Source organism: Thamnophis elegans, chromosome 16 (genome assembly GCF_009769535.1).
Source record: "Thamnophis elegans isolate rThaEle1 chromosome 16, rThaEle1.pri, whole genome shotgun sequence".
Classification (NCBI taxonomy): Eukaryota; Metazoa; Chordata; class Lepidosauria; order Squamata; family Colubridae; genus Thamnophis; species Thamnophis elegans.
Window position 1 is genome coordinate 10,754,528 of NC_045556.1, and position 13,090 is coordinate 10,767,617.

Below are 13,090 nucleotides of genomic sequence, written 5' to 3' on the forward strand. Positions count from 1 at the left end.
AGTTGATGTGGCGACAGAAAAATATTGTACTTGTGATTGTAAGGGTTCTTGTTTGAGGAGTTTGTCTTACAGGGACAAGTGAATTTGCTCTTTTTCTTCAGAAAAGAAAATCAGGCTATGCAGAGACCTGTGAAGTTGGAAAGTAACATCTCAATTGTCCCAGCTTTACTTCTGTAGTGAGAAAGGGATTTTTAGATCACATTGTGATTTGTTTGTTATCTGTGACTTTTTTCTGTCTGAAATGCACCATGTCCATTTAATAGGTTAGACTGTAGGGGTCCCCAAACTTGGCAACTTTAAGACTTGTGGACTTCAACTCCCAGAATTCTGGGAGTTGAAGTCCACAAGTCTTAAAGTTGCCAAGTTTGAAGACCTCCCCACTTGGTTGTAAGTTCCTGTTGACAGTGCAATTTCATGCATGCTTTTTTGAGGATAAGCTCTAAAAAAATTCTGACATTTCTTAGTAAACATGTCTACAGCTCCATTTAATTCAGACAGAGGGAATGTTTTATCCATTATTGCCTTTTGCACTGTCTCCTGATTTGAACATTGCCTCTTGGTTTGAGTTCGTTTCTGTTACTGATCTGACCTCTGCTTTTCTAGAGAGATAAAGTGATCCACTGATGAATGGAGGCAGCTTGTCATAAATATCTTGTAGTGCTTGTAAAGGTGCTTGCTATTACATACTCCATTACCCTTAATGTAGGTTTGAATAACTGCCCAATACAAAAAAAACAATCTCTTTACTTATTCATAAAGCAATTTACATAGCGTCAAATGCTGCAGTAATTAATATAACTGAACAAATTGCCACATGAAGGATTTGTCTTTTGAATGGGCTCAGTCCCGACCGACAGATAGATAGATGATAGAACAGCAATATGTGTCTGGATTTGCTGAAAACCATAAGTCTAACTTTTTCCAATATTCATCTATTTTCTCCTGCTGTTCAAATATAGCTGATCTTTTGGACAATTCCATTTATGACTTGCTTCTTGTATCATATGAACTAGGAACTTAGATCTAATACTGTTTCTGAATCTTGTGAACAATGCACAACCATCTTCCTAAACGAATAAATGAGAATTCCTGCTTTCTGTTCCATATAAATAGAACTCATTGTTACAGAACATAGTTGGATTATAAACATGTACTATAGTCTAATTATCTCAGAACTCTGGATCAAACATGTTATATTTCAGAGTTTATTCCTTGTTGCCTTACAACATTGGTGAACTCAAATAGATTTCTTGATTTATTTATTTTTTTAGTTCTTAGAAGTCAACCAGTGCTCAGTTATAACAATTAACCAAAGATTAAATATTGGTGAATTTTAAAATGTTTTTGTATAACAAAGCTTAAAGCATCAATCACCAAAACACAACTTTAATGTAGTATGGCAGAAACTTCGTGTTAATTTTGACATTTTACGACCAATCCATCCCCTTATTCCCACAGACTTTAATTTCAGGAGTTATAGTTAAATAGTTGAGTACTTCTTAAAGAGAAAACCCCTCAAAATATTCGCTCCATTTAAATGCAATAATAGGATGGTCCCTATAATGTAATGTTAAATTATTTTAAGGTCTGATCTCATCCTGCATTTTAGGCAGCGGTGTGTTGTTATAACCTGTCATCTCTAAAACCTTAAATTAGAGTAAACTTTCGTGGTATAAGATTGATCCTCAGAGTCTGTTAGTAGTTGTTGACTATGGATTTCTGCAAAGAAAAAATAAGGTGGACCTTGTATCTTGATCAGGTATTTCTTTAAAAACGCCTTTTGCTAGCTTCATGATTTAACCTGTCTCCTTTTAATATTATACAGATGCCTAAAATACCTAGAATAACGATATTAACAGAGTTTTATAGGTTCTTAAACGTTCTTCTTATGTTTAGAGATGAGCGGTTTTAAGAGCAGGCTGGTGAATGTTGGTGCAGACTGATTTGCTTAAAACCAACTTTTGTCTCTCTCCTCAAGGAAACATATTAGCTAAGTAAATGTAAACTTGTTGGTATGTTTTCACTTGAATGCTTGGAGTAAAACATTTAAGTTTTAGTTAATCAATTTCTAGAGAGTTGGGCCAGCAATCGGTTTCTTGCTTGCAATCTTGCCTTAAACATCCTATTTTTGTTTGATATAATGGGTTGTTTGTGAGAGTTTAGCCTATTTCAGCCTTTTTTCAACAAATGAGCTATTGATAAGAGGTGGTTAAATGCCTTACAGCGATAAAGAGATAATGTAACCGGCATTTTGGAGGCATTTGAAAGCAGAGTGATTTTTCTTCTCTGTTCAGTGTAATTGTATTAATGTTTATGCGAAATTGTGAGCCGTTTACCAAATAGATGTCTTGTGTTTCTCTTGGCCTAATAAGCATACTGTGAAAAGTTTAATTTGAAAAGTCAGATGAAATGCAGATGGAATAATCTCAAAGACATTTGTAAAGCGCATTTATTGGAAAACTACAATTGTGTTTTCCACAATATCCCGGTGGCGAGGATTTTAGAATTAATCTCTGATAAGAATTAAATATTCTTATTAAAACAAGTCTCAAAATATCTGTTGCAAATTTAACATTATAGGAGAACAACACATGAAAAACCCCTTAAACTTGATTTTTAAAAACTTCAGTCCCTATTGCTTCATAAGAAATTAATCAGTTAATCAATCCTCAGTTTTTACTTTAAGTTTAATCAGATATTTTACACAATAACTGATTTGGCAAGATTAATCTATTTCAAGTTAAGAAGGCATAAACAGTAGAACTATCTAACGGCCTGAATTACATCTCCTTGAACACTGACGGAAGAGAGAGAGAGATATTAAGTTACTCAGAGATATGGGCGATTGAACAACTCTCTGAAAACCCACTATTGCCTTGGTCTGATTTTTAAAATACTTTATTTTACAGTCCCAGAAATCTTGGATAGAAAATACTTTCACCAAACGAGAATGTGTCTACATAATACCAAGTTCAAAGGATCCTCACAGGTAAATGAAGAGAGTTACAGAAATATTGCAGCCTTTGATATCCTCTTCCAAATTAAGGTTTAAGCATTCTCATGAGAGATCTGAGAAAGAGTTTTCTGCAGTAGCAATTTGGATTAAAAAAAAAAGTGGAAGGGGAAATCTTGTGATATGAAATGGGAGTGCTTTAAGAATTGGAAGGGAATATTGAGAATAAAGGACAAAGGGAAATCCGTGTACTACAGGACATGGGGGTGATTTTAGGAGTGGATTGAAAAAAGATATAAATAGAAAGAAAAAGGAACAAAACATGAAATAAGTATCTCAGACGACACATGATTAAAATAGGAGGAGGGGAAATAAGAAAATGTCAAAATGTAAAGTACACAGGTGGAAAAATGATATGAATTGACATACGTTAAATAACAATTATAAGAATGTATATCGAAGAATGAATTTGAAAGGGGAAAAAAACTTTTTATAAAAAAAAAAAGAATTGGAAGGGAATTAGAACGTAAGAAGAGCGTTTTTTCCCCAAAGGTTGGGATCTAAGTGAGAAGAAGGAATTATGATGTTCCTCTTAATTTGTGCTATATTGGATATATCCCATAGCTGGAGACAATAGCAGCTTTTGTTTTGCTTATATCATCTTTGCTGTGTTACTCTTTTTTCATTTTGACCTGTAGTGAACCCGTGCACAAAAAAATAAGGTTTTTTTTTAAATTAAGAAAAGTCCTATAATATTTTGTGTAATGTTTTTTTTTTTTTGAAATTGGGACCGTTTTTAGACCGTTTTTATCTTTTTAATCTTAGATGCCTTCCAGGATGTCAGATTTGTCAGCAACTTGTCAGGTAAACAGTTTTGCATGAAATAAAATATTTTTAAAAACTAGGTTAAATAATACAAGTAGGTTATCTGTGAGCACTATAGGCCGTTTCAAAAGTCTCTGGAAGCAGAAATAAGTCGAAATGCAGAGACAGTTAAATGAAAAAAGATGTTTACAAAAAGGGCATAGAGAATGTAAGCCTGTACTAAAGCGAGCAGTAAACACAATTATCCCTGCTATCATGGTACTCAAGCCCTTAGATAGTATCTCTCTTTCTAATATCATCATCAATCTTCATTACACTGCAGTTTGATTTCTTTAATGAAATGGGAGCTTCTTTCTTCAAAACATGGGATTGTGGTTTTTCAGAGACAGCGCCTGGATTAAATTTGGTGGAAGTTTAACAGGTAGCGACTGTGAAGTGCAGTGAACCTATTGCAATGTGCCTGTCCAATTTCCTGAAGCAAGTTTTTTGTCCTTAGGTGCTGTTGTGGCCGCTTGGTACGGCAGCATGCCTGCTTCACCGCAAGCCTTGCCATGAAATACTCCGATGTGAAACTAGGTGAAAATTTTAACCAGGAACTCGAGGAATGGTCTGTAGAAAAACACACAGAGCAGTGCTCAACGGATGCTTACGGTGTCATTAATTTTCAAGGAGGCTCTCATTCCTATCGAGCGAAGGTTTGTACCCACAGTTCTATTTGTCTTCTAAAGGTGGAGTTAATGAGCGCCTCTGGAATCACCTTCAAATGCAATATCCAAAGTGAAGATTAAAATAGCTGTATTAGTGTCAGTGTTCCAAATATCATACAGAATTAAATCAGAGTCCAAGGCAGAGCTATCCTTAAAGTTCCAATTTAATAAGACAGACATGTTGGCATCGTACTGTGGAATCCCAATTCTGTTTCAAAAGTTTTATTTCTTTTAAGGCAAACATTTCATCATTCCTCAATCAGTAAGACATCGAAGTACAATTTTTTGTATGTCAAAATAATTCTAGTTGGAATCCCAATTCTGGAAGTTACATCGGATTCCCACCCAGTTGAAAGTTCATTATCTTGTCCCCACACCCACAAATCCATCACATGGTCCAATCTTCTTCTTCCACGCTGGCATCTCCACCCAGCTGGTTTCGGTCAGGTGCAGAGGTGCGGAGAGAAAAGATGACCTTGGCTACTAGAAAAGAATGACAACAACACATTCCACCATTCTACTCCTTTCTATTCCCCCCGCCTAACTACTACACTAATGAAACAGCATAATGAAATAAGAGAGAGTGTGGCAGGCCAAAGATCCTAAAAGGGATATAACTGCAGGCCTGACAATTGGTCTTCAATACAATTCAAAACAAGGGGACGTGGTGGCTCAGTGGCTAAGGCACTGAGCTTGTCGATCAAAAGATCGGCAATTCAGCAGTTTAAATCCCTAGTGCCACATAATGGAATGAGCTCCCGTTACTTGTCCCAGCTTCTGCCAATCTAGCAGTTCGAAAGCATGTAAAAATGCAAGTAGAAACTTAGGGACTACCTTTCATGGGAAGGTAACAGTGTTCCGTGCGCCTTCAGCATTGAGTCATGCCAGCTAAATGGCCACGGAGATGTCTTCGGACAGTGCTGGCTCTTTGGCTTTGAAACAGAGATGAACACCTCCCCCTAGAGTCGGGAACGAGGGGAACCTTTACCTTTACCTATTGGTCTTCAAACCCAGAAGTGATAGGGTGGAAATAGATGGGATTTGAGTCAAGTTCTCATGTGACTGAATTGCCCTTCAGTTTATAATATAATGGAGATTATTATCTAAACTCTTTTTGTGATAGGTTTCCGTGAATGGTGCTAACTATTATTTGTATTTCACTTTTCGAAGTGGATTTTCTATCCGTCTCAATGGCTATTCATTTATCCATTAATATGGATGTTAAATCTATTCATTTATTTAATTCAACCTTTCAGATTTTTTTTGCCTTTTCCTGATTCCGATAATGCAGTAAAATGGAGCCATAGTTAAAGCACTTCACAATTCCATTTGTTTATTCTTTTAACTCCAAGTAGGAAGTACATGTACCTATATGCCCCCACACACATTTGAATTAGTCATCGGGTTGTGGATATTTATTTCTTAGTCACTGTGTTGAACTTGAATTTTAAACACATTTAAAACAATTAATGCAGAAACAATCCCACGCTAAGCTTGTTTTGCAATATATTTTTTATTATTTTGTGATAAAAGAAAACCTCTCTGTTAGTCGTGTCTATAAACTGAAGTTTTCGATAACAGTGTGTCATCCCCAAGAAAACACTTCCTTCTTCCTCTGTTTTTCTATATTGCACCTACAACATGCAGACAGTGGTGCTTCCTCAGATGCAAGAATTCCAGCTGTTGAGAAGTCATCACATTTACCTTGAATTCACATCAAATATGTTGTGGAAACCAGAGTAATTCTGGTTAAAATTGGTATTCTTAAAAGGATATTTTGAAGAGCAATTTAGATTATACTTCTGCTTTCAGTTTTAAACACATTTGTGTGCTGTGCTATGCTATATTTTATTTTAACCATGGTTTGTTAACTTAAGCCTTTATGGCAAGTTTTGCATGATTAAATTATGAACCAAGCGGTAGAAATTAGAATGACTGTATTTGTAAAGTAAAGGTTTCCCTCGCACATATGTGCTAGTCATTCCCGACTTTAGGGGGCAGTGCTCATCTCCGTTTCAAAGCCGAAGAGCCAGCACTGTCCGAAGATGTCTCCGTGATCATGTGGCCAGCATGACTAAATGCCGAAGGCGCACAGAATGCTGTTCCCTTCCCAACAAAGGTGGTTCCTATTTTTCTACTTGCATTTTTACATGCTTTCGAACTGCGAGGTTGGCAGAAGCTGGGAAAAGTAACAGGAGCTCACTCCATTATAAGGCGCTAGGGATTCAAACCGCTGAACTGCCGGTCTTTCTGATCGACAAGCTCAGCATCTTAGCCACTGAGCCACTGTGTCCCTTGGCTGCTAAACCAAAACACCGATAAACCAAAATCGAACAAAACATTTTATGAATCCAAATATACGGGCAGGTTTAATCTTGTAAAACATTCATTAGGAATTTTGAATCAGCCTTTCAGCTGTGATATTTGTGTGTCACATGCACGAATTATTTTATATGCTGCTTGTTTTGTTGTTAAAGGTTATTAACATTTTCCTTCTTTTGATAGTATGTACGATTGTCCTATGACACCAGATCTGAAGCCATCCTACAACTGATGCTCAAAGAATGGCAGCTGGAACTGCCAAAACTTGTTGTTTCTGTACACGGAGGAATGCAAAAATTTGAGCTTCACCCACGGATCAAACAGTTGCTTGGTAAAGGCCTTATTAAAGCTGCAGTAACAACAGGAGCCTGGATTATAACTGGAGGGGTGAACACAGGTGATGCCTTGACTTGAAACATACATTGGATGTACATTTACAAAACAATTGGTGCTGAGCTGTGTTATTGTTGGGATGTCATAATGACTCAGAACTTGTTTTAAAGGTCCCATGGAGGTAGCATATTTGGAATCCTGGGATGACACCGAGTGTGATAGATAACATAGGTAGTTCTAGATTTAACGACCACACTCGAGGCCAACATTTCTGTTGCTAAACGAGACAGTTGTTAAGTGAGTTCCACTCCATTTCACGACCTTTCTTGCCATCATTGTTAAATGAATCGCTGTAATTGTTTTAGATTAGTAACATGGTTATTAAGTGAATCTTGCTTCCCCCTTGATGTTGCTTGTCAGAAAGTCACAAAAGAGAATCACATGACCTCCGGGACACTGCAGCTGTCATAAATATGAGTCAGTAGCCAAGTGTCTGTATTTTGATCACGTGGCCATGGAAATATTGCAATGATCATAAGACTGAAAAACCGTCTTAAGTCACATTTTTCAGTTCCGTTGTGAGCTTAGTCACTAAAATGAAAGTTTGTAAATTGAGGACTATATATACATCGTCATGATTTGAAGATGGTGAAACTAATGAATTAGAATATGAGAGAGGATGAAAGAGACTAATAATAGGACGATGGTGAAATGCTTCCGGTGGGGGGTAACCTCTTACTTTTGTAATTGACAAGCATCAATTGGTTGGGATGTATGAACCAAGCTACTGAGTTTTGTGGAGATTTTTTATCAACGCACATACACTTTTTTCCTTGCACAGGAGTTGCAAAGCACGTTGGGGATGCCCTGAAGGAGCATGCCTCCCGATCATCTCGAAAGATTTGCACTATTGGAATAGCTCCTTGGGGAGTGATTGAAAACAGAAACGATCTTGTTGGGAAAGATGTAAGTTCATAAAACTATTGCACGTGCGAAAAAATATTCCTATTTTTCTACTTGCATTTTTATATGCTTTCAAACTGCTAGGTTGGCAGAAGCTGGAACAAGTAACTGGAGCTCACTCCGTTATGTGGCGCAAGGGATTCGAACTGCCAAACTGCCTGCCTTTTTGATCGGCAAGCTCAGCGTCTTAGCCACTGAGCCACCATGTCCCTTTTGAAAAGTAATAATTTTGAAAAGTAATAATTTTGTTTTATGTTTAGGTTGTTGCTCCCTATCAAACTCTGCTAAATCCTTTAAGCAAATTAAACGTCCTGAATAATCTTCATTCCCATTTCATACTGGTGGATGATGGCACAGTTGGAAAATACGGAGCAGAAGTGAAATTGCGGCGAGAACTGGAAAAAACAATCAGTCAGCAACGAATTCATGCAAGTACGTGCGGCATATGATTATAATGATAGAATTGACTATTTTAATGTACATGAAATGACATGACTTTCAGACCAGACAATGGGTGATTAAGTGGTAAGGATTTTGTTTAATTGGTAGGAGGCCAATTTTTTATTTTTTTTTGTTTTAGTTCATGTATGTTTATTGGTAAAATGTGCATTACATCTATTTCAGTTTTTCAAATAGATTGTGGCAAAACTTTGATAGCGCAATATTTTGTAACCATTAAAAAAAATTGCTGTGAAAAATGATTGCGTGTTTACAGTGTTTTAAGTTGCATTTATGCTGACTTAGCTGACTGTGGTAAAACCACACTTTAGAGCTTGTGCATGATTACCTGTATTTAAAATGTGTGCTGATCAACTTTTGACTTGTTTGTGCAATGAAAGACAAACCCTGCCAGGTTGTTTAAGGCAGCCTGCTCAAGTTTCCCACACGTTCTTTCATGTAAGGTGTAAGCATCAGCTGGGCTTATTTAATTTCGGCAAGCTTTAGTGATCTTCAGGCTTTTTACAATGATATCATGTATTCAGCTATCCATGATCAACTATACTGGAAAATTGTAACCTCTATGGTTTTCGTAAATCTTGTCTTTATTCATATTCATTCTACTTTTTAATCCCTGCTCATTGTTCTTTGTGTTTGCCTATTCATAACATTCTTCGAAATTTCTCTCTTTCCCTCCCTCTCCCTCTCCCTCTCTCTCTCCCTCTCTCTCTCTCTATGTATGCATCTGCATAAATACTTCTGCAAGGTTGTTATATCCTCCATAGTCCAGTCTTTATCCCAGGTGCATATTAATTATTCAGGAAGAGTTGCCCAATGCAGTTAAGTAATAGCACTCATCCCTCATTAATTAATAGCAGGGACATTAATTTAGCCAACCAAGAGAAACTCCAAAGTCAATTTAACAAAACCACAAAACTTGCTTAACGTGTAGAGCAGGGGTCCCAAAATTTGGCAACTTTAAGACTTGTGGACTTCAATTACCAGAATTCTGGGAGTTGAAGTCCACGAGTCTTAAAGTTGCCAAGTTTGAACACCTCTGGTGTAGAGGATGCATATTCAGTTTTTTTATATTGTAAAGTTGGAGCTTTAAAATTTAATTAAAAAGAAAAAGAAACCTGTCTTGAGTGATTAAAGCATTTTTGTATTTTCTTTAAAACCTCTTAACCTAGGAATTGGCCAGGGTGTTCCTGTGGTGGCACTTATCTTTGAAGGTGGTCCCAATGTTGTCCTTACTGTTTTGGAGTATCTTCAGGAGAGCCCTCCTGTGCCAGTCGTGGTCTGTGAGGGGACCGGCAGAGCTGCAGATATCCTGGCTTATGTTTATAAGCAAACAGAAGAGGGCGGGTAAGTCCTTTTAAGCATTGGCCACCTACAGTGGAGCTGATCTCGATCAAGTTGGCTTGTTCGTCCCTCTTGCTCAATCTTTTCTAGATGTCTTCCATATTTGTAGACTAGAATCTGTTTCAACCTTGCTGTCAACTTGTAAAGCGTTTCCATGACTACTATCAAGTTGACATAGAAAAAGGGAGGAGAATTCCATGCATACCTTTGGCCAGAGTCACTTCTCATATTCCTACAGCTGGTGTGTGAAATGCGCATGTTCATAGCCTGCCTAGCACCTTGTTGGTGGATGTGATTTATGACACAGACAGAGGGATACAGGGGTAAAGTTCAAATGCAATTAAGTGGCAACCAGTTTCAGCTCCACAGAAAAACATGCCAAAATGTTGATCCTAATAAATGACTGAATTTCTTTTGAACTTTGTCTTGAGGCTCATAAATTAATTAAATCATCTTTTGGAAACTTCACAGTTTTGAATAACATATCTGAGATGTCGTTGTGGCCTGTTGGCCGCTGGCCCCTCCAACAGCCGAATCAGAGGAGGAGGCGTGGGAGTCAGGGTTAGCATCAGGGCAACCTGGGAGCTCAGAGGGAGAAGAGGGACTGGAGCTGTTAGAGCAAGAGACAGAGGCAGAATCTGGGCCATCCATCAGCCCTCAGATGGAGAGTCAACAACCTCCAGGTCTGGAGATGGTTGATGAAGAAGAAGAGGAACAGCTGGCTTCAGTGCCTGACGCACGGATGCGCAGAAGGCAGAGGAGAGGAGAGCTGTGGAAATCTATGGGCCGGTCCTTGGGATGGAAGAGCTACCACTGCTAGCAAAGCCCTACCCTAGCACTGGAGATAAAAGGCAGGGGGCGGAGATGAATAAGTGTGGCAAACAACTATTCATCTTCTGGACGGACTGACTTATTAGCCTGTGAGAAAAACTTTTTGCTGGGGCTGTCGGCACACCTAATTAAAGGAATCTTTGAGTTCACTTCAGAGGGTTTGCTGTGTTTGAGGAGCGGGGTCAGAATAGATGTGTTCAAGTACAGGGTGACTTCCTTTGTGAAAAACTACTATGTGTGCTCAACCACTGAGCTATACAACACATCCCTACGATGAGAGCAATTTTTCTGCAGTTGAGTTTTCAACCTAAGTGCAAAGATTCTAACCTAAGTGCAGAGTCTTTAACCTAAGTGCAATTCCCTGAGAAACAGTTGATTACAACCTAGTTCTGTAACGGTCCCAATTTTCTTCTCCTGTAGCTCTGAACTTAAAAAACAGCTCCCATACTTTGCATACGATAATTATGCAGAAATTTTGATTATTTTTTTTTCTTTAACCTCAGAAGCATCCCTGATGGAGCTGAACCAGAAATCATTTCAACAATCAAAAAGACATTTAATTTTGGTCAGAGCGAAGCGGTTCATTTATTCCAGACACTGCTGGAATGCATGAAAAAAAGGGAACTGGTAAGTAAATCTCTGCACCACTACGAGGATTTGCTTAATAAACATTTCACTCTGGGAAGAATGAAAAATATAGTCTTAATAAATCCAGATCCTTTGTCTCCTTTGTGAATATTACTGAAGTTAGAATTCCCATTTCAATTTAACTTGATATAATCAGGGTACCCTGTTTCCCTGAAAAGAAGACCTCCCCGGATAATAAGCCCAATCGGGCTTCTGAGCACAAGCGCTAAAATAAGCCACCCCCTAAAAATAAACCCTCCCCAAAAATATAGCAACACAGCAACAGCCATGAGGTGACCACGCACGCCTCCTACTGCACCTCAAAAATAATAAGAGCTCCCCGAAAATAAGGCCAAGCGCTTATTTCAGGTGTCAAAAGAAAATAAGACCCTGTCTTATTTTCACGCTAACACGATACATGAGAGGCGGTGCGCGCATCTAAAAAACTTGCTTTCTTCCTCTGTCTAATTTTCAAAACAGATTACAGTGTTCCACATTGGTTCTGATGAACATCGAGATATTGATGTTGCAATCCTTACAGCTCTACTAAAAGGTACTTTTGTTTTCTTTCAAAGTGATATTGTTTATCTTAGAAGTTAATACTTTTGGGTAGGACCAGGGATGAATATCTATTCCTTTCGTTGCCTAACTTGTTTCTGATTGGGAACTGTTTTGGGAATCCCCTTTAGGAAAGAAAGAAAAAAAAACATTCATCTTTTTGCCGTTTATTTGATTGACTTTTTCGGATACTGATTTCATCATCTCTTTGTAATAGTGTGACAATTATATAAAACTGTCTGAATACTGGATCATTCTTTGCTTAATTCTGAATAAAGTTGCTATTTCTTCTATGGTACCCTCCTGTGCTGTCCCAACAGCATATAGCTAATTTAAAAATTAGAAGCTGTCTCCTTTAAGGAACTATCTCATGGGAAATGTAACTACCTTATGGGAAATGTAGTCCCATAACATGTGACCACTTCTGTGCTCCCTGATTGGGCAGTGGGGTATTTTGCCCGGGAAATTGTTTTATTACTGCGCACTCACTGAATCACCATCAGCACTATCGGAAGCAGCTTTGCACCAGCGGCATGGGTTAGAGGAATTAAGGTCTTTTTACACTACGTGATGGGACAGATCAGGGAAAGTCAGAAGAATCTTAACACTGAACTGTAAGTTTTGCTGTTAAGGATTCCTGATAATAAACATGATCTGAAAGATATTCCCAAGCGTGGAGTTAACTGGCTGCCCGAGCAGAACCTCATTGCCCGGGGCAGAACACCTCCAGCATATTGATTGGGTGATCAGATATAAACACCATTCACTGATCTATTAATTTCATTTTATTCTGTTGGATCTCTGGTGCTCTCTGAGCTTGGTTGTTTTCCTACAGACATTTTGTTGCCAAACTAAATAACATCATCAGTGCACTGGGATATCATCTGAAAGAAAACAGCCAAGCTCATAGAGCAGGGCTGTCAAACTCCCGGCCTTTGGGCCGAATGTGTCATGCGCTGGCCACGCCCACACCCAGTTTAGCGAAGGGGGAAAAAGTCCCAGTACGTCATGTGACACCACTGTGATGATGAGAGTTTGACACCCCTGTTTATAGAGTATCAATGACCCCACAGTTCAACCTGAACTACAGATATTCTCTTCTATCGGTACGCTTCATTCTGTAGCCCTTTAAAAGCATATACATTTAGCGGGCCTTTCTCAGCTTCAAAGA

The 13,090-nt window shown here is 38.3% G+C and overlaps 1 protein-coding gene across 1 annotated transcript in view; it reads left to right on the top strand.

Annotated features, from left to right (window-relative positions):
- Window positions 1–13,090, top strand: part of TRPM7 (transient receptor potential cation channel subfamily M member 7) — a 70,471-nt gene that overhangs the window by 21,866 nt on the left and 35,515 nt on the right. The window contains 9 exon segments of the mRNA XM_032232637.1: window positions 2,910–2,989; window positions 3,779–3,817; window positions 4,275–4,473; window positions 6,991–7,204; window positions 7,982–8,106; window positions 8,364–8,535; window positions 9,732–9,906; window positions 11,238–11,361; window positions 11,842–11,914. Of these exon segments, the coding sequence (XP_032088528.1) occupies window positions 2,910–2,989; window positions 3,779–3,817; window positions 4,275–4,473; window positions 6,991–7,204; window positions 7,982–8,106; window positions 8,364–8,535; window positions 9,732–9,906; window positions 11,238–11,361; window positions 11,842–11,914 (1,201 nt within the window).